Source organism: Ixodes scapularis, unplaced genomic scaffold, assembly GCF_016920785.2.
Source record: "Ixodes scapularis isolate PalLabHiFi unplaced genomic scaffold, ASM1692078v2 PGA_scaffold2__306_contigs__length_199485367, whole genome shotgun sequence".
Lineage (NCBI taxonomy): Eukaryota > Metazoa > Arthropoda > Arachnida > Ixodida > Ixodidae > Ixodes > Ixodes scapularis.
In genome coordinates, this window is record NW_024609857.1 from 64,686,814 (window position 1) to 64,708,304 (window position 21,491).

At 47.0% G+C, this 21,491-nt stretch overlaps 1 protein-coding gene and 1 pseudogene across 1 annotated transcript; one reads left to right on the top strand and one right to left on the bottom strand.

Annotated features, from left to right (window-relative positions):
- Window positions 1–5,035: 5,035 nt before the first annotated feature.
- Window positions 5,036–7,364, bottom strand: LOC121048375 (annotated as a pseudogene).
- Window positions 7,365–10,722: 3,358 nt separating this feature from the next.
- LOC121048374 lies at window positions 10,723–11,832 on the top strand. The gene has a single exon (XM_040504623.1). The coding sequence runs from the start codon at window positions 10,723–10,725 to the stop codon at window positions 11,830–11,832; it is 1,110 nt and encodes a 369-aa protein (XP_040360557.1).
- Window positions 11,833–21,491: the final 9,659 nt, after the last annotated feature.

Sequence of the window (21,491 nt, forward strand, 5' to 3'; positions counted from 1 at the left end):
ATGTCTTACTCGTTGCGCTCTACCATATCTGCGAAAAATGCTTTTAGATCGATCAATGCAAAGCGGTGAATATGGGGTTCACGAATTAAGACAATTTTCAACACCCTCACTTAAGGTGCATGTACTATTTATTCGCACAGTTTGTGTTTATGGCATGCTTGCCATTGAGGATTTCTGCAATGCCTCGACATGTAATGTATATTTGTTACGTTAAACGTGGTCACTGAACTTGCCTAAACTCTATTATAAACGCGAAATTTAAAAAAAAAACACTGTATACAAACATTTTGATGTCAATAAACTCCCGCGGAAGTGCACACCCTTCCGCGGGAGTTCCACAACTGAGGTAATCTACAGGGTGATTCAAGGAGACGCCAGGCTCTTTAAATCGACCGCAAAATTCGGTTTCTCAACCTATCACGCTACGGCTTTGTGCAGCGTTGACCACAGATGCTGCATTTTTATTTATTTATTTATTGTTATTTATTTTATTTTTTTTTATTTTTTTGTAAAATTCGCAAAGAGCGAACTTACCCGAGGAAAAAGTAAATAAAGAAAAAGGTTTAGTTCCTATGGAAACGCAGCGAAGCCACCGGTCCTCAAACAACACGGCGCCGTTCCGCACGCGAGACAAGAGATGGCGCAAGCGGTCGCGACGCCAACTGCCGCCAACGAACGAGTATACGACGCTGAGACCAGGCGTCTTTAGCAGACAAGGAACTGCACTTCCCTCAACGTTACTAAAACACTCAGTTGGGAAACTCGCCGTCGAAACCTGGGCCGCTGGCGTCCACCGAGACCGAGCTAAATGCGACAACAGCGCCACTCTTTTTCGTTTGTCTGTACTATGGTCACCTCGAGCTTTTTGAAAGCCAGTTTTTGCGTAAAAACAAACGGAAAAGACTTTTTTTGTATGAAATTTATTGGAGTTTAGTACCAAATGATGGGCGCGTGATGTTTTTATCATCTTTAGTTCGCAAGGTTTTGCGGAACAATTAATATTGTTTTTATACAACCGTGCCTCAGCGGGCCTTTCAGGTAGCGCGTCCTGACCTAGGTGCATTTTAACGTCGGTAGTTGAATGCGGCGCGTCCGCCGCGGAGACGGGGGTGGCACCCCTGGATCCTTGCTAGTCGCGGGCCAGGGGTAACCCGGTCCGTCGTACGTGTCTTTGCGTTGAGAGAGACGCATCGTCATGGCTGCTGCGTCAGCGCCGCACTCCCCCCGCCGACGGCTCGCGCCTTCGGCGTTGTCCTGCCCTTGGGCACCTCACCGGACGACCTCATCCATGCTGTCGCCGGCGTTGTCGGACTTCCTGAAGTCTACTCAGCGCAGCACCTTGGTGCGCAAAGTTTTGAAATCGTTATCAACAGCCGTCTCGCCGCCGCCAAGCTCACCGAAGCCGGCGTCATCACCATCGCCTCTACCCAAGTCCCCATCGTTCCAGCCGGACCGCAGGTGACGAACGTCACTTGCATGTTCCTGCCCACCTATGTCCGCACGAACGACCTGCTGGTTCAAGCCCTGTCCGCTCACGGGAAGGTCCTGGAAATCACGCATGCAGCGTACCGCAGCACACCAACCGTAAAGACCGGGACAAGATATGTGAGAATCGAGATGAAGGAGTCGGACCCGGTCCCTAACTTCCTTCGTATCGGAGGCCACCGGGCGACCTTCGACTACCCGGGCATCAAGCGGGTATGCCGGCGGTGCCGACTGGAACGGCAGATTCGCGCCAACTGCACGACAGAGCACTGCGACCGGTGCGCTGTTTTCGGACACGCTACGGAAGGTTGCACGTCTGATTGCCGGCGATGCGGCGGCTCCCATGCAACTGTGGACTGCGTGGCTCGGCGGAGCTACTCGTCCATGGTCGCTGGGACAGCCTCGTCTGATTTTCCTCCGCTGTCCCCAGCACATGAGGTGTCTCCCCCTCGCCCAGCCGCCCAGACAGGAGCGCCCACAGCCCTAACCAAGCCTCAAGCCAACGTCGACCCGAAGAACTCCCAGTCCGCGCTGTCAGGGGGACGACCGCCTCCGGCTCCGCTGACGGACGCAGCGGGTGCGATGGCCACCGAGACGCAACTCGTCACACCGGCACGGCTAGTACGTGGGTGCTAAGAACGGAAACATATAGGGATAAATTCTACGAAATAGACACTCTATGCGACTATGCAAACGCGAAAGGGAAACTATAGAACCTGTTAATTTTAAGGTAAACGCGGCTTCGTCCCACTTTCTTTGGGGGGGGGGGAGGGTTACTGCGAATTTGGAGGGGGGCACTGGGATATGCAGACACGGATGGACGAATGGATAAGGAAAGAATTGCGGTGACTAAGAGGAGATTAGAAGATTGGTGTGAAAGATCTAGAGAGGGGTAAAAATGCACCTCAGAAAGAAAAAAAAAAAGGGGCGGGCAATTATCGGGGGATTGATGACACTCGATGATGCCAAGTTTGTTTACGGCGGAGGGCTCTCGTGCTGTTTTTAATAGGGTAGAAGGGGCGTATAAAAAGTTGGCAAACGGAACATGGTTACCGACAGCGCAATAAAGACTGGAAAAAGTTAAGAACGTCTAAGGCAGGCCCGTTTCAGACTGGGCAACTTTCTCAGCAATTTTGGCGTTGCTGGCGGGCTGTTCACGAGCGAGCAACTCGGAACAATTCGAAGACGTTTGAAGCGGCAGCAGGTAAATCAGGGACGCAATATTTTCACGTGATACCCCGTGCCGGTGATGATGACAACTAAAGACTTGATTCTGGTTTGAAATTGATCGTGTTTGGAAATAAACCGGTTCAGAAAGATGTATTAGTATTCTCAATGACATTTCAATGAATACAATCACGTTTATAGCGCGTAACTATGTGTCTAAATAGTGCGAGAAATTCAAACTTTAATGATGATGATGGCAAATTGCAGCAATTGGTTGCTGCGTGTGAACGCGGGTGGCTCGTGTTGCTGGTGTTGCGACGTCAAGTTGCTGGGAGAAATTGCCCCGTCTGAAGCGTGTTTAAGGCCCACTTCATGGTGCGTTTACACCTGAAAAGAAATCCGTTGCCGCGGCAGCGGATTCGCTCCCGGCGGCGGTGGCGACGAGCGGGTTGTGTTTACATCTATTTCAGTAAAACATATAAAATAGCGCAAAAAAGACAAGGACAAGAAGTATACAGGACAGGCGCTAACTTTCATCTAGTTTTATTCTTGAAAAGTAAACGTTGTATACACACGACGGGCAAGGCAGCACCACGTAAAAGTTGATTAATTTTTTACCCGATCACTCAAAAACTGAAATTCAGTACAATAAAGTACAATAGAGGTGTCGCTGACACATGTCGTCCCACTTTTTTGCTAAAGAAAGCTTCCAATAGCTCTTAAGTGACCGTCTCTCGGCTTCTTCCTAGTATCCTTATCTGCTGAAGTCGTGTCTATATATGTTTGCTTTTCCTGAATAAAACTAATTGAAAGTTAGCGCCTGTCCTGTATACTTCTTGTCTTTCTTTTTTTTGCGCTATTTTATATGTTTTACTGAGGTGAACCAGCTAGCCCAACAACGTACCCTAATACATCTATTTCCTTCGAGCGGCGGCAGCGGCGGCCGCTGCGGCAGGTGTTCTCGTAACAGCCCGTCAAATATGACGAGAAGCCGCGAGAGTTCCCAACTCGGCTGTCTTCCCGGGCGTTGCTGCTCACGAAAGAACGCGTACTCGTGACGTAGGCAGAGTCGTGCTGCGCAGGAATGTCACTTCCGGTCAGCGAAATGCTTCGATTGGTGGCAGAAATAGGTCCTGGATCTACACGGCTTGCCGCCACGTTTTCGGCCCAGCGTTTCGCCCCAGCGGCAAAAGCTGGGAGGATTCGCTAGCGGATCCGGAAGTGTGAACGTACCATAAGACGGGGCTACTTTTTCAGCAATTTTGGTGTTGCTGGCGGGTTGTTTCCTAGGTTTCCCCAGATCGAAAAAAAAAAACGGCTGAAATCGGGTCCGGTACCAGACAAGCGAGCAACTCGGTGCAATTGGAAGACGTTTTAAGCGGCAGCAACCAATCAGGGGCGTGATATTTTCACGTAATAGGCCTCCTGCTCTACCCAAGAGACGTTGCGGAAAAACCGGCTGGCACCACCCTCTACGATTTGATTATCGGTAGGTACCTGAGTATTTGAATTTGTCCCGCGACCAAGCGTTAGCCGGCGGAATGAATTCCCCCCTTGCGATTGTTTTACGGCACGGAATCGAGCCAATTTCTAACGTGGAAGGCTTCTTTCGTTCCTCAACACTTCACGAAGAGAATAAACTCAGCTAAGCAACCTACGTCTACGCTGTACAGGAAGCCGCAAATTTGGTGTCGGCGCGCTGTCACTCGCAAAAATAGCCAGCTTCTAATGATGTCCAACTTGAGTGAAAATTACGAGAAACGTTAACGCGCCATGTAATCAAAGACTCCCAAACTGCAGTCCCTCCGTACAGTCAACGTTATCAGCATGACCAACCTCGAAAGTGCGTCCCATCAGCGCTGTAAGCTTCACGCAACATAAGATCAGCAGTAGGAGCTTCGCTTTCCGCACACGCTTGTTGCTTTCTGTGGTGCGTTGGTACACGCGCACGCTCGATGTACTCCAGTCGGATGGCTTCACTGGTCGTACAGTAAGCTCCTGTTCGTAAAATGCGGATGACGCGCGTTTCGATGCATGCCACAGCCGCCTCATTGAGTGGCCGTGCCTTAGCGGAACAACCTGGAGGACGAGAAAAATGAGTCCCATGTAATATTCTCAGTGGGACCAAGAACCCTCGCCAAGGATAAAAAATGTAAGCTTTTCCTGTTTATTGCAATTTACATGTAGTAAATTACTTGAGTAGTAACGAAAAAGAACGATCACCAAGAATCAAAGACAGACATGACTATCCCCGTTCGAATCCAAGCATGATCTGTTTTGTCACGTGATGTCACGCGGGCAAGCCAGAACGTGAACGTGCGGCACGGCGGCGCCGCCTTTTGCCGCCGCTTCGAGTTCACGAGCAGCAACCACTACATCTCGCTTACTCAGTGCGCTGGGCGGCTAGTTTCTTTCCCTCCGCTTGACTCCGCACGGTTTCGATGGCAATCTGAAAAAGTTCACCCCGGGGTTAATACCTTCCCGTTTTTGACAATTGACAATGCAAGAGTAGTGTCGACGGCGACGTTTCGAACGCATCGAGGCCGCGCTGCTGGGTCCCGGTTTCGACATGCTTGGACGAAGGAAACACTACAGGGTGAAACAAGGAGACGCCAGGCTCTTTAAACCGACCGGAAAATTCGGTTTCTTAACCTATCGCGCTACGACTTTGTGCAGCGTTGCCCACAGATGGTGCTTTTTTTTTTTTTTTTGTAAAATTTGCGAAGAGCAAATTTACCTGAGGAAAAAGTAAAGAAAGAAGAATGCTTAGCTCCTATGGAAACGCAGTGACGCCACCGGTCTGCAAACAACACGGCGCCGTTTCGCACGGGAGACGAGAGATGGCGCAACAAACGCCGCCAACGAACGAGCATACGGCGCCGAGAGCAGGACTTTTTAGCAGACGATCTTTTCGACTCAAAAGCGGCGCGCGTTCCGCAGGCGGCGACAGTTGCAGAAACAAAAAAGACAGGCGCGGTAACAGCAAGGAACTGCAGTTCATTGTCTGCAAAAGGGCCGGCTCTCGGCGTCTTCTGCTCGTTCGTTGGCGGCAGTTGGCGTCGCGACCGCCTGCGCCATCTCTTGTCTCCCGTGCGAAACGAAGCCGTTTTGTTTGCAGACCGGTGGCGTCGCTGCGTTTCCATAGGAGCTAAGCCTTTTTCTTTGTTTACTTTTTCCTCAGGTAAGTTCGCTCTTCGCAAATTTTACCAAAAAGATGCACCATCTGTGGGCAACGCTGCACAAAGTCGTAGCGCGATAGGTTAAGAAACCGAATTTTCCGGTCGATTTAAAGAGCCTGGCGTCTCCTTGTTTCACCCTGTAGATTGCGGCGAGGTCCAGTCCTTGGTGTAACACTGTGCGGTGACGACTACGGGTGACATGTTTTGAGTCGTGACCACGCGAACGTACAAATAACAGCAGCGTGCAGAGGTAAAGAGCCGCCCGAACAGGTTTGTTATTGTGCGGGGCCGCGGGACTTGTACTAATCAGACACTCTATCGCTCGCCACCGGAGGGCGTCACGCATGCACGTGTCCCGGGAGCAAGCGACCAAGGCGATGAGCGACGTTTTCTAGAAATCCAAAAACCGAGCGACGCGACAAGCGACAGTAAAAAGTCTTGTCGCTCGCCAAATCGCTTAAATGCGGTGCAGCCTTTACATTGGGTGCACCATGAAGAGAGCAGGAACACACTGAGTTCTTCCTCTGTCAGTGGAGGTGGCACGGTCGGTTCCACTTGTGGCCGAACGTGGGGTTCCCATTCAGCCCTTGGCCCTTCGTGAATGCCGTTTATTCGTTTCCCTTTTCTTTTTGAAGACGAGAAGCCAATATCCCTGTGACTCTTGTATCCTGTCCCAAGGCTGCGTGCGGAAAGTCAGAGATTTGTCTTCTCGGCGAATGTCCTTGAACCTCTGAGGCGCACTGCTGTGTCGACGGCAAACATTGTAGCGCCCATGTGCGAGCAGGCTTCACCTGCCCCTGCCACGCAGCTACAATATGCGTTGACAACGTTTCCGTCGGAGTCAGCCAGGATCCAAGCTTTCAGTGGTGCCTCTCGCAGCTGCTGGGAGTGGTTAAGCTGCAAATGACGAGACCAGTGATTTGACACGCACTAAAATGTTTTCTAAATTAGCGTCAGCTTACTCTTCTCGTGCAACGTTTAAGCAAACAGGAATTTGTCTTGGGACAATTTATCACTATGACTCACGAAAACGCTTGTTGTTTTTTTTGCCTGTCAACTCACATCGCTCAGCACGACAATACGCTTTGATGGGAGACGCATCGCTGTGAGACTCTTCACACATCCACTCGTGAAATCGTTATGGGCATCCAGGGCTTTGAAGGCCTTTCTCTGTTACAGCGACACGTAGTTCGGCGACAAAACCAGACAATTAATTATGTGCATGTGCGTCGTCGCTGGCAGCACGTCCGGATCTGCAGTGTTGTCCGCGCCGACGCGTAGTATGTAAAGATCGACGCCGTCGCACATCTTCCTTTTAGACTCATACGGAGCCCATCTGGGGCCCGCAAACTGTTCGAAGTAGGAAGGGCAGAACTCATGGCGAATGGCTTTCGCCGTCGCGCTGTACGGGCGATGCAAATACAGTAGCGAAGTCGCAATCGAGTGGCGCACGGCGGCGAAAGCGTCCGCGTCTGCTTCTCAGTATACCTGGCAATGGCGGCCGGCGGGCGGAAGTAGAGGAAGTAACGTCATGCTAGAACTACATATTGGACAATCATTTGAAGACATCTTTAGAGGGTCAGCCTTCTGTACCCTCACACCGGTATCGAAAGCTGCTAGGTTATTGGTTCAGTTTAAAGGGGTGGGGAAACGAAATTCCAGCGCTTATTTTATAGCTTTAATGTAGCTATAACCAGAAAAAAAAAAAAAAAAACTGTCTTGCGTTGAAAGGCACGAGCAAACTAATTTTAAAGATAATTAAGCGATCTTTCAATGTGCACCTGGTGGACGCATGCGGAGCCTATTTGGGCAGTAATCTAGCAACTTTGGGGAACTTTCTACGTAGACATGACGTAGCAAGTTACATCGGAGTAGCGCCGTTCTTGGAATATCAACATTTTCTTTCTTAGCTTTCCTCCTCAACTCACAAATCGCGCATTGTACCAAACAGTCCAAGAAGACGGAAAGGAGGGTCTCCCCTCTTTCTCGGATTCTCGTTTGTGCACCCGGATACAGCCATTCTCCCCTTAGAAGATTAGCCAGTCGCCCATAATGGACCATTTTCCAGTACGCATCTGCGCATGCGTATACCAGTGTCTACTCTCGCTCCCAGTCGATCGTTTCGCTGCCGCCATCTTTGCAGGACAACGGTGCCTCTACCGAACTCTCTGCCGTTCCTCCGCCACCGTCGCTGCCCCACCGCCCGTCGAGGTCGAGTTTCGTGTGGATCGCGCGAGGAACGTTTTCTCGTTTTGTTGCAATGCCAGACGCGTGCTCCGCGGTCGGGTGTTCCAAGCGAAGAGGGAAAGAGAATGGAGCGCGGTTCTTCCGGTTTCCGTCGTCCAAGACGCACAAGAGCCAACGGAAGAAGTGGATCGCGGCTCTCCGGCGTGTAAACCCCGACGGTACGCCGTGGCAACCGACGCGCAACGCTCGGATATGCGGCGCCCATTTCCACACAGGTAAGTTCACTATAGCATATCGCACGACTGTCTTCGATTCCGCACGTCACATCACATCACATTCACGACTTTATAGCTTTTTTGTAGAGCTTGCTAACTGCGCTGAACTTGTGATCGCACCTCGTCGCGATCCAGCTCTGCATGGCGCTGAAAAAGTCAGAGGACAGACGTCGTTTTATCACAAAAGTTTAATCAAACCAGTGGCGTCACAAGGAAAGGGGGGAGGGGGGGGGGGGGGGGGGGGGCGCGCGCGGACCGCCCAGGGTGCAGCGCTCAGGGGGTTGTCGCGGCCCGCCGGCACTGGCCGGCTGTGTGCAAAGTTTCCTCCTCTTCAGATTGCCACAAAGCGTTCACCCCGAGTATAGCTCATATATTGTTTGTGTTTTCACCAAAACTGGTATTAACCATCCCGCATTTTTCCTTGGATTTTTATGTGCAGCCATTGAATAACCTGTGGCTACCTTCTTCTGTTTAGGTGAACCAGCACGGTTGTCAACACACCCAGATCATGTGCCATCAATCTTCAGTGGCTGCCCAGCTCGGGATGGAGTCATGCGCAGGCACAAGCGGGCTGACCTTCGCGGAAAGCATGGTTTGTGCCGTAGTCACGAGATCCAGTCATCTTTTATTTATCCTAAAAGTCAAATTTAAATACATGTGCATGCTTGGTCATTAACAGCCTGTTTTGAAGCTGATAGGCCAAATGCTGTATAAACTGTTCTTTTTATTGATTCAGTTTACCATTTTTGGTGCTATTCTACTTGACAGTCCTAGCTGCCATTCATCAGCCTGGAGCTGCCGTCTGTCTACCGGAAGCAGAAGGTATATGATATGATGTCAGTCACGTCAGTGCATGTCTCAAATACTTGCTATGCTCGGGAGTTGAATAAAAGAATTAGAAGCTGGATACAGTTTTCAGCGATCTTTCTTTGAAAATTTATAGTCTCAACATACGTATGTGGGGCAAATAACTGGCATTCTGCATTTTTGGTATACACCGATAAGCTCTCAAAATAATCTCCCCAGCCGATTTCTTCGGAATCCGAGAAAAGCAATGAACCCCATTAGTAGCTGTCCTTGATCAAAAAAGAAAAAGCAGCCTCGTGAAGCACACATTTTTGCAAATCCAGTAGAAACCGCATGCGAGCGATTTCTCAGGCGACTGGCAAGGTGATGCGACGAGCACTTGCTGTCACCGGGTCCACCTGTTGCCAAGGCATACCGCGTGCAAGCGGTGCAAGCGACGACACCGGCAACAAGCCGCCTCGGTGGCTCCGAGGCGAGAGTGCCGGCCTACGGATCCCCTGTGGCGGGTTTGAATCCTGGTCGAGGTGCCCGCAATCTGACGGAGGCTTATTGTGGAGGAGGTCCCGTGTAACCGAGCTTTCGGTTGCACGTCAAAAGATCCCCAGGTGGTCCAAATTAATCCTTACTATAGACTACAAACCAGAGTGAGAGCAAACATCGATTTTGCATCAAACTCGAAAAATATAAAGCAGAGGATTCTCTGCTTTATATTTTTACGCAGGCTTGTGTAAAAAAGCAGTGAATTTCGCGAAGTTTTTTAAGTGTCACTCGCGCTTCAGGAACGGCAGAACATCGCTGGAAGACGAAGAGCGGTAGTATACTTTATCCCACCTCTCCTTGACTTCGGTTGACGTTCTGCCATTCTTGAGGCACGAGTGCCACTCAAAACACCTCGCACACCTCACTTTTTTTTTACATAAGCCTTCTAAATCATTTTAGAGGTCTCTACGCAGACAAGCACCACCAGAGCTTCGCCCCAATCAACATCATTCACCACGTGGACATGCGGTTTTTCTTTTCTTTTTTTGCCACTGTGGAGGCTAATTACCCTTCAACCTCGTCTGATATAAATGCTGTTTTCGTAAGCTATAGCACCTTGGATCATGTATCTCATAAAGTTAAACTAGTTTTTGATGAACCTGTCGTGATGATATGTTTGGGCAAGGTATGTGTTACTCAAGTTGTTGGGCAACAAATTCTCTCTGCAGAAGCTGCCGAAGCACTCCTTCTGCTCTCCTCGGGTAGTCAAGAGAAATGTTTGCTCCAAGAACATATACAGTCAGCAACCGACAGTGGTGAGTTTGCACACATTATAGATGCTGTGGCCAGCATCCCAGAAGGGCATTGGGACGCTTGTTTTTGCCTTGTTTGCTTTTAGTCCTTGTGTAGGCGACTCATTTCTGGCAGATTAATATACTTTAGCGCCCTACTTTTGTGAGAAACATAAAAAAACAATAGTGCTCTGCCCTCTCTTTTTTTTTTTTCTTTTTTTTTTTTGCTGTGGATGCAAATTACTCTGTAGAACATGGTTGCCTGGTATACACCCTGTTTTCGTAAGTTGTAGTACTTTCTTGTATTGCCTGTCTCGTAAGATTCAGCTAGTTTCAGATGAACCTGCCATGATGATACGCTTGGGACATGCTATACGTTACTCGCATTTTATTGGGCAACAAATGCTTTCTGCAGAACCTGCTGACACACAACTACCCTCCTTGGATAGTGTGGACACACGTTTGCTGCAGGCAAAACTTCAGGCAGCTGAGCTTGCCTTGGCTAATGCCCAGCGGCAGGCCGACTACTGGAAAGGCCAGTACGAGAGAAAGAAGGCGCAGGGACTTGGTCTGAATACACTGGAAGACCCCCAGGACTGCCAGTATTACACTGGTCTGCCGTCGAGTGGGGTGTTCTATCTTCTTTTTGGCCACCTGGAAAAGGTGCTGTCAAAATCGAAGAAGGGACCTGCACCTTGCCAGACGCTTGCCGAGGAATTTTTAATGGTGCTTGTGCGCCTCAGGACAGGAATGCCGGTTAAGGAAGTTGCCCGCAATTTCAACATGTCTATTTCGCAGTTCAGCAAAGTTTTTTCTAGGTGGATTTTGTTTTTGCAGAAAGCACTGAAGGACATAACGAGATTTCCAACGCTTGCAGAGGTGGCTGAAAAGCAGCCTAAATGCTTCAGGAATTTTCCCGACACAAGAATTGTCATAGATGGCACTGAAATTAAAATACAAACACCGTCCTCCATGAATGCTCAGCGGCAGACATTTTCCCCGTATAAGCACGGGAACACCATGAAAGTACTCATTGGTGCCACGCCCGATGGGTATATAAACTTTGTCTCAAAAGCCTGGGGCGGGTCAGTGAGTGACAGGGAGATGGTCCTTCAGAGTGGTCTGTTTGCCTTGCTTGAGCCCGGGGATGCAATCATGATGGATAAAGGTTTTAAAGTTTTTGACCTTCTGCCACCCGGTGTTAGGGCATATATGCCTCCTTTCAATAAGCCTAGCAAGGGCCAAATGAGCAAGGAAGATGTCAACAGCACCCGAAAAATAGCTAGTGCACGGGTGCACATAGAGCGCGTCATTCGGAGGATAAAAGAATTTCATATCCTGGACAGTGGGTACCCCGTGAACATGACGGACATAGGCGACGCAGTTTTGCAAACATGTGCATTTCTCTGCAATTTTAAGCATCCACTTATCGCAGAAGGTGATAGGGAGCATAGCTACTAAGCATGCATAGGAGTTTTTGATTTGCCTGTCTGATTTTTATCAGACAGGCAAATCAAAACCTCAGCACGCATACTATGCTTGTCAACTCATGAAGTAAGCGTGCGTAAAGGGGTACTCCGGCGATTTCTTCATGGTCCCCGATTCGCTTGAAATTTTGCTAAATTCGCCAAACATCGCTAAAATAGTATCCCAAATATTAGGTCAAAATAATTTTTTTTTTACACAAAGTTATTGAATTTATAGTTTTGGTCCTCACCGTGTCTTTTAAGCTGAAAGTCTCTACTGACAACAAGGAAAAAGACGTCAGTGGAAGGCAGGGGTTCACTCTTTGGACTGTAGAATTTGTTCCCAACTGATTCGAAGCAGTTTCATGGTGTCAAATGAATGCTTTGGGAGCTCGCTCCAGTCCCCGCACTCCATCCTGGAACTAATGATTGGCATATTCTATTTTTTGGACTGCTCACTTGACTGGCAAGCCTGCCCGCCACTGACGTCGCGGTACTGAAAAGTGTGGGTATATTTGAATGTTGGTTTTTGCATCATTTCCATTTGCCAATTTCACAATAACTATTATGGATTTCGCGATACTAAACAGCATACCGGAAAGGGTAAAGGCTGGGGAGTCAGAAAATATAGTTAGTTGAAGTAGCTCAAAAAAATCACCGGAGTACCACTTTATTAACACATGGTTTGTGCGCTGCGCAAAGTAGTTCTTATAAATTTGTTAGAGGAAAAATTTTTTTTTTGTGGCTGAGACGAATATGTTTAAGCAAGACAACACATACCATATTTTCTGGTGTATAAGCTGCGGTTCTTTTTTAACATTTTTCTTTCTGCGTCTTATACAAACAACAGTGCGACATCTTTGCTTTTTTGTTTTCTAAATCGCGGTGAAACGCTTTTCTTTATATGCCGGGCGCATAAAAGTCAGGCAGGAGGCACTCACTTGATCGAATGATATTTTAGCGAATGCCCGCGTTCACCGAACGACAATTTAGCGAAGAGTCGGCCAGATGGGTTCACATTTTTGTAATGAGCCGCCGCAAAGTGGAGGTGGCTGAAAGGGGCCCTGCAACGACTGTCTGGGTGCTTTTTATTTTGCACCGAGCCTGAGTGCAGTGAACGTAGTAACTTAGTGAACCTTTTCTTTTCTCAAAGTTTGCTTTATTTTAGAAGTGATAGGCAAATTAAAGTAACAAAATGAAGTGAAAGATAACCTCCTTCATGACGTCCTTGGTCCTGGCTTGGATTGCTGTGAACTAGAGTAGGGGTAGTGAGCTCAGCGAGCGCTCACGGCTGCCGCACTCTGTGTCGATGGCTCGAGAGGGCACCACTAAAGCATGTGCAGGATAGGCTGGATGAAGCGGGTGGCCACGGCGGTTCGCATTGCATTTCCTGTGCAACTAAACACTAAATTGGCATGACACTTGCCCGCAAACGACAGCAAACATGGGGTAAAGATATTTCATAATGGGAGCCATTTTGCGCTGCCAAACTGCCAAATTATCAGACTGTAAACTGAACCTGCTCGCCGAAGGCCTTTGGAACGCTCCGGTCCTCGAGTTCGTACAACCGCAGTGCTCACGTGTACATTCGGGACCTTTCCGCGTTGGTATGGTGCCTGGTGTGCGTCTCCGACTGGTTTGTTTAGCCTCCTATGCTGTCCACACATCAAAAGTAGTCCCGAAGTGGCAACAAATGATGTCATAGAAGCCGAAGTGTCATGCGGTCGCATGTCGCAATCCAGGCGGTTGGTCGCAGAAATGCTGGCAAAAAGTACAAGCAAAGGCGAGTGTCGCTGTTGTCAAGGCGTCCCAACTTCCTGCTGCTGTAGCTTCCGTGGACTGTCGAAGTGAAGAGTGACCTGCATCAGAACAGGCATCTGCCACATTTTTTTGCAGCTGCTGGGACACCGCCAGGGTCGCAATCGGCGACAGCATGACACTTGTATGACGTCATCAGGCAGAAATCGAGGTACTATCGTGGACACTGTTAGCTATAACACGGCAGCGGCGGCCGCCCCGTACCCCCAGCGCCCCATAGCAGGCGCCGTCCGAAACTCCGCGCATGCGCCGTGTGGCGTACTCGCTCTTCCCGCCTTCGAGCACACCCTCGCTTTGTCGTCTGCTAGGCACAGAGCAGACGACGTTACAGCGCTCGCCAATTTTCGCTGAACATGGTTCAGCGATCCACCGCGTATGAGGTGCCCACGGTCGATTCCCTGACTCCGCTGGCTAAGGATAATCATCGTATACTAAATGTAACGTCACGGTAGATTACATATTTTTTTACGAGACAAACTTGCAGTTATCATCCGTTTCACTTTAGGTCTAAGTGCTGCGGACGCTACGAGACGATATGACCCACCAAGCAGCGACAAAAGCACTTTTTTCACTTTATTGGGTCCCCCGGGGATGCACTCCGTGACGTTGCACCTTTGCCGCTATTTGATTGGCTCTGTCGTTTTGAAGCGTACGCTGCGGTCGGACTTAAGGTGAAATGGAGTATAGCAGTCTATTTCTGTATCACACCTGCTGCGCTCATACTGGTTTGCGAACGCATATCGGTAAAAATGCTGTTTCTGACAAAGCAAAAAAAAATCTTAAACAGGGGTTATGCCCTAATGACTCTGCAATCTGCCCCAATACAAATCGCCGGTTGAAAATGAGTTTGAGACCAGTTTGCTATAGCGAGGGTACCAGACGAGCAGCACTGTAGCATCGCCTGCTCTGCGCCTAGCAGACGGTAAAGCGAGGGTGTGCTCGCAAAAGGGAAGAGCGAGTCCGCCGCACAGCGCATGCGCGGAGTTTCGGACGGCGCCTGCTATGGGGCGCTGGGGGTACGGGACGGCCGCCGCTGCCGTGTTATAGCTAACAGTGTCCACGATAGTACAACTTTTTTGGACACGGTAAACACACCAGTCGGAGACGCGTTCGAGGCACCATAGCGTCGGCACCTGATCCCACTACCCCTTTCCAGTATGCGCCGCCTTTTCCAACGCTTAGTGCCAGGTATGTCGAGGGGTCATTTCTTCTTTCCATACTTTCTAAACTGCATTTGTTTCTTTTCTGACCTAAAATACTGAGCGGAAACTACTTTCATAAATAATTTGAACGGTTTGCAACACTTATATTTTGTATTTCAATTAAAAAGAAATGCTTTTAGTGCCTCTGATCAGTCGTAAGGCAGGACAAGGCAGGAGCTGGCCAGGACCAACAACGTCACAATGTTGTCGCATCACGCGTTCGGTAACAACGGGGCACCCCCGTAAGTGGAAGAGGCTTCCGCGTCGTCCGGTTAATATGTGACGCCCTAATATTTAGTTACTTTCCGTGCCCGCTGGGTTGCCCGAACCACAAGAGATGTGGAAACCGCACAAAAGGTAGACTCTAAAATAGGACTGTGGGCCCCTTCAACACACGGCCCCATTATTCGCTGAGACGTCGATTCGTTCAACGTCGCTGTTCGCTAAAACGTCATTTGCTTGTGATATAAACCCGGTGTCTGGCACGTTAAACTTCTGTTGGCTCTACGTTCCAATTTAGTGGAACATTGGTATGTCATACAACTGGCATTTGATGAAAATCATTGTGTGCTTTGAATTTGATTCAAGCCTAAAATGCTCTTATTTCCTCGTGCCAAGATGCAAGAAGTTAGTCTGCCTCGAACGTGTGCAATGTTCCACCAGTGTGTCAAACCGAAAAAAATACAGGTTCGGTTACGGTTCAGGTAAATTAATTTTGTTCCGGTTCAGTTCCGGTTTGGGGCGCTGAACCGGTTTGCGAACCGGTTCGGAAATTATAAATGACAAATTGCAACATCAAAATAAATTACAAATAAAACATCTGAAATCAGCACATACGAAACGGGATACATCGTAGTGTAAGGCTCAGGGATTTCTACCAGGAATGGTTGCTTTATGTGCACTCAAAGGTTACCTCACCGAAGTTTACGCATTCGGACTTCGTCTAATTGGGTCCGACGCAGTAGCTGTAAAATCCGCGACCTCCTTACAAACCCACTTACAAATAGAACTGGCTAACTATCCCGCCACCTCGGCGTGTAAGCAATTGAAGGAACAGTGGGGAGAAAATACAGCTTTCTTTATTTGAACTAGCCTTCGGTAACTCAAATTAGACCCTTAAAGAAGTTTTCATTAAACAAGATACGGAATATGAACAACACTTTACCGAACGCAACGCCAGAAGGACGTAATAGGATAAATATTAAAATAGAAGAGTTCGTTGTCTCACAAATATGTTAGCTTCTAAGTGCCTATAGACCTTTTCATTTTAGTAGTTGCCTCACCGGCAGATAGAGGGCGCTGATGCACTCGGCGCCATTAGGTTGCTTCAATTTGGTTGGTTTCGGTTTCAACGTGAACGCGGCTATGTTGCTGTTTTACATTCTTTTTGCGTAATTTTGTGATACGATTATTTTCCTTGTAGCACACAACCAATGAAACAGTGGTATTGAGTCACTGAAGACTACGAGGTGTATTTGAGCCTAAATTGCGGGCTCTTTTATACCAACTATTTTGATGTATCTGAATATGGTCGGTTGAGAAACTCCTGACTGATGTACAGGGAAGATTACTATCGTTTACAGCCGTGCCCGATGACTACCAGTTTCCAGAAAAACAAACTAATGAAGAGACTAACACGTGAATATAAAGAAGCATATCGACAGCTTGATTAGCAATCTGCTGAACCAGCCAGAACAGATGAACTCGCGAGTTTACTGCTCACTGTTTGGTTTTTGTGGGCACCCAGCCTTTAGTGAACTTTGCAAACTGAAAACGTATCGTCTAATGACGCAGATAATTGATATAAACAAGTAGTGTCGTCTCGGCTCTTTTTTTTTTTTTTAATTCAGTACTTGAGCATGTTTTGACAGGCCGAGTAGAAAGTTCTTATATTATCAACCCTGCTAAAGTACTCACAAGCAGCATTTCGCGATATTGATCCTTGGAAATAAATTATTTTTATATGAACATTTGCTTACTCAAGACATGATATAAGGGACAGGCCCGTCAAATTAAATCTGAAATTTGTCTTCCGTAAAATTGGCCAAATAAAATTTAAGGCTGCAGGAGGAGAAATACATCGGAAAGTTTGGCTGAATTCTAGCGCTAGGCAACACTTCAAAGACCTGCGTGAACAAATATTTCTTTGTTTGAGCAGATTCGCGTTGTAAATTTCGGCGTCGCCAGCCGCCAAAAGTAAAGCTCTATTCGCCATCGACATTCCTGGACTCAAGTAATTGTTATGAAAACGGCTTCTTTTTTTTTCTTTGCGTTAAATATTGCGGACTTTAGATGCTAGCAAAAATTAAAACAGCGCACGCAAAAAAAAAAAAAAAAAGCGTCGTCATTATTGCGCATATCTCGAACCCAAACCCCTTTTTGGATTAGCAAATAGAAACGACGTTATTTCTTTGTGCACGCTATTCCAAAACTCGCCACTGTTGTCATGGCAGTTTCTTACGCGGGAAGTCCCAACTGGTTATCTAAATATAATCAATAAATCACATAAATGACTGTCGAAACGGGAGCGACCACGGTATACATTTTTTTTTTAAACTTCATAAGTAAACCGACCAACGAAACAACTACGTCGCAAAAGAAAAAAAAAAGATTGAGAACTTCATACAGATATGTAGGTGTGCTATTATGAACAAACAAATCGCCTGATGTTGACGTACCAGTACTTCTAGCCTCAGACAAAATACAAGTTAAACGTTCGTTGTCTATCTCCTCCGCGAGTTTCCTTACATAATCAAAAGAAACAAATTTCGATATATTATAAATACAAAGAACGATACTTTCAGGAAATACAAATAGTCTCCTTGCGCTGACTATTCTTGACGCCTACCTTCCGATCCTGAATACAATATACGCGCTTCTTACTGAGAGTGTTCCACTACTATTAGTAAACAAACCTCAGTTGTCATAAGGACCTTTGAACCCTCGTGATGTCTTAGTCGTCGAGTTGACGTATCGGGCTAGGGTGTCCGAAGTAAGGCAAGAAAGCGCGGTGAAACGCGACGAAAAACACGAATACAACAACGCATCCGCCAAGGCGCGGAGGGGAGAGCGGAGGAGCAACTGGAAGCAACCTCATGGCTGCCGCGTCACGTGATTCCAAGATGGCAGCGCCCATGCGGAGGAGGATGAAAAGGTCTATAATACGAAGCCGGATGCATTATTATCAAACTCCACAGCCTTTTCTTTTCTCATTCCGATGGAAGCAAGCTTCAAAAACTCGCGCGTTCTAGAAACGTGTTATGAAATGAGCACACAGCAGTATTTAGGATTTACGAGATTGTAAGAAAATAAAATCCCGTGACGGGTTTTTTTTTGTTTTTTTTGCACAGCCTTTTAATTTTTTTTTTCCGTGCAAGCCGCAACCAGCGCAATACTGGTTCCTATGTCAAGATTCATGGATGCAGCGTTTATATTCCTAAGACCGAGTGGAGAAGAAAAATATGTAAGCGAGGTGTGTGTCGGTTTACGGCACTTAAAAAACAAATGGCATTGATAGCACATTCATTGTCAACAGCGCGTGGCCGAACCGTTTTGACATGAGCCGGTAACCGTTTTTTTTCCGGTTCAGTTCCGGTTCGGGTTCATTGCGATAACAATATAACGGTTCGGGTTCAGTTCCGGAAAAAATACCGGTTCGGTTCCGGTTCGACACCCTGGTCTCCATTCTAGATGAGAAAATTTGCCTCTCCAGTACAGCTAGTCTGGGGTCTTTAGTCTGTTACACGCGGTGGCGATTGCATGTAACGTGTCAGTTGCGATGCTCATAATCAAACCACGGGTTCAGCCAGGCAAGCTTTCCCTACATGTGATCTAAGCTGCGACATGCTAGAGCAATGGTTTTTAATGGGGGTCCCCGGACCCTTTGGGGTCCGCGAAGGCATTCTAGGAATTCGCGAAGCTCGGCTTCATATCAGTCAAGCCCGGCAAGAAAGTTTTTTTTTTTTTCTTAGCTTAAGAAGAAACATTCCGATTTTCGGGGTAGTTTTCTCTTGTATATATCAATAGGAGAAATCTACTTCACACTAGCACTTAGCTATAATCATTTATTTAATCTTTATCATAATTAACTTATAATGTCCCTTTTCCTCATCACAAACGGGGTCCTCCATCGTCCCCGCCGATCCACAAGGGGCCCGCGAAACATCAGTGGCTGAGAACCACTGCGCTAAAGTAAGGTAGAGCTCAAGAAAGTAGGGCAAGGAAAAGGAAGGTTGGGGAGGAAGAACCAGACGGAACGCTGGAAGGGAGAGGGAGAACATCCTCCACTCTCCAGCGTTTGGTCTGCTTCCTGTTCCCCGGCCTTTTTTTTCCTCGCCCTACATTCTTGAGTTTCAACGGGCTATAGCACACTCGGCCACCTCTGCAGGTGTGGGTGGGTAGTTGAAGGAACATTGCAGGCTGCTTGCAGTATTTTACGCAAACGTGACCCACAGAGGTACACCTATAAAATAAAATAGTAACTTTCTTTTCAGACGAAATCACCAAAGCTGCATTCATTTAGAGAAACATTGTGCACATGGTTTTAACGTTTAAAACAACCCAAGTGACTCTCAACATGTTTATATAACAGCTCTCTGTGCTGAACTTCTGCTTTCAGATTGACCTTTCCAGTTTAACTCGGGAAATGTGCACCTGCTGTGTAAGTGTGTATTGTATGTATTTCCAAAGGTGTTCAGGAGAAAAAAAGGACAACATTGAAGATAGAAGATAAGATATTGAAACGTTTTGTGTGTTGTCCCCTTCTTCGTCCGTCGTCTCCGGTTTTCAAAAATGTGTGACAACATTGAGTTTAACCCGGGAAATGTGCGCCTCCTGTGTAAATGTGTATTGTATGTATTTCCAAAGGTGTTCAGGAGAGAAAAGGGACAATATTGGGGCACTGGGTTTTATGTCTATCAAATAAAAAATTCAAAATTATTCATCTGTTACATTGTTTTTCTAGCTCACTGCTAAGTGGCATACAGCTTGTGCATCACGAAAAAGCATCTATTTTTATGGAAAGACAATACTTAAAGGCTTGTTCGCTCATTTGCGTTAAACTATTAGACCAACTGGGACATGAGCGGTTTTTAAGCCGTCTGTGACGGCTGTGCTGCTGCGGAGACGGTTGCAAGCCGTCGTGAAAGGCTTAAAAAACAAGTTTTAGCCTCCAGTCCCAAGAAGTCGCAAGTGTGTATACAGGCCTTTAGTCACCACTAAAATTTTCCACACAACAGTTTACTGTATGCGACACATAGTTCTGAAGAAGCAGAGTCAACACGCATACATTTACTCGGAAATGGTTTGATGTTGGCATGGAATAACAGCACTTTTGAGTTAACTATTCGCAACTCCAGCGAAGCATAGGGGGTGCGCTGGTCGAGCAAAATGGCAGATGTTTTAGTCATTCAGCACATGGACCGCCATACATTACTTGCACTGCAGCGTAAAATCGTTACATATAAAACCATTTAGTCGGTGCGTAGAAATGACAGGGCGGAATCATAAAAATAATTACTGGAAACAATGTTTGTTTCTATGCTGCCTACGAGAACCAAGCAGCGATAGCAGACGACAGAGTTGAAACGACCTCCTCTCCTGAGCTCGGCGTTTCAACTCCGCCGTGTCGATTCCACTGGAGTTGCCAATACATGTTTCAATGACGTTCATAAAAATCTAAAACAATTTGCTTCCAACCTGGACAACCTGGAGCCCTACGGCACTTCAGACAAAGAAGAAAAAGGGGCTCGGGAAAAACTATTTGAAATGCACGCAACACGATGATGGTCGGTTAGATAGCTGTCAAACCATTTCAAAAGCACTAGAGGGAATTTGTTGTGTGAAAGTATCAGCAAGAGTAAGCTATAATAATAGTAATAATACTTTTATTTATTGTGCCCAGTAACAGCCGAAGCCTAGGCACTAGTGCACTCGTTAGGAGTAGAACAAGAATACAAATAAATAAATAAGAAAGGTAAGAAATACAACAAATTAATCAGCACAGAGACTACATATTTACATCAACCACATACATGGTGCAAGCACTTTTTAAATCGGCACAAATCTGTATTGAAAATGTCTATATCAGATGAGTCTAGATTGAATACGACCCAATGGTGACAAAGTTTGTGGGGCAATTTCAAATATTTCTACAGCAATTTCAAATATTTCTTCCAGGTATATGACAGTGCACAGATGACGCTAATGTCGAAATAACTGTACACATTTAAACAAAACTACAAGGTTGTGCGAACACCCTCTTGTTCCAAGTTCAGATATCTGTAATGATTTCAGTACTTCAAGGTATACAAATGAGTTGTGAAGATCTAATGATAAATTCTAGCAAACCTTTTCTGTATACATTCTAGGTTTTTTGAAGCAGTTATGCTAAGACTGTCCCAGATCACTGAACAAAAATAACGTTTTGGAAGAACTATGCTCGGGTAAAGCACAAATAAAAGATATACATTCGAAAAACTTTGCTAAATCGTGAGATTACACTGAGAAGTCTGAAACAAGAGCTCACAACATGCGACACATGAAAGTTAGTTAAGCAAAACTCCAAGGTCTTATGCACAGTACACGGTTAATGGCCACCACCCTTTCTAAGCAGTACACAAAATGAGTAGTAGTA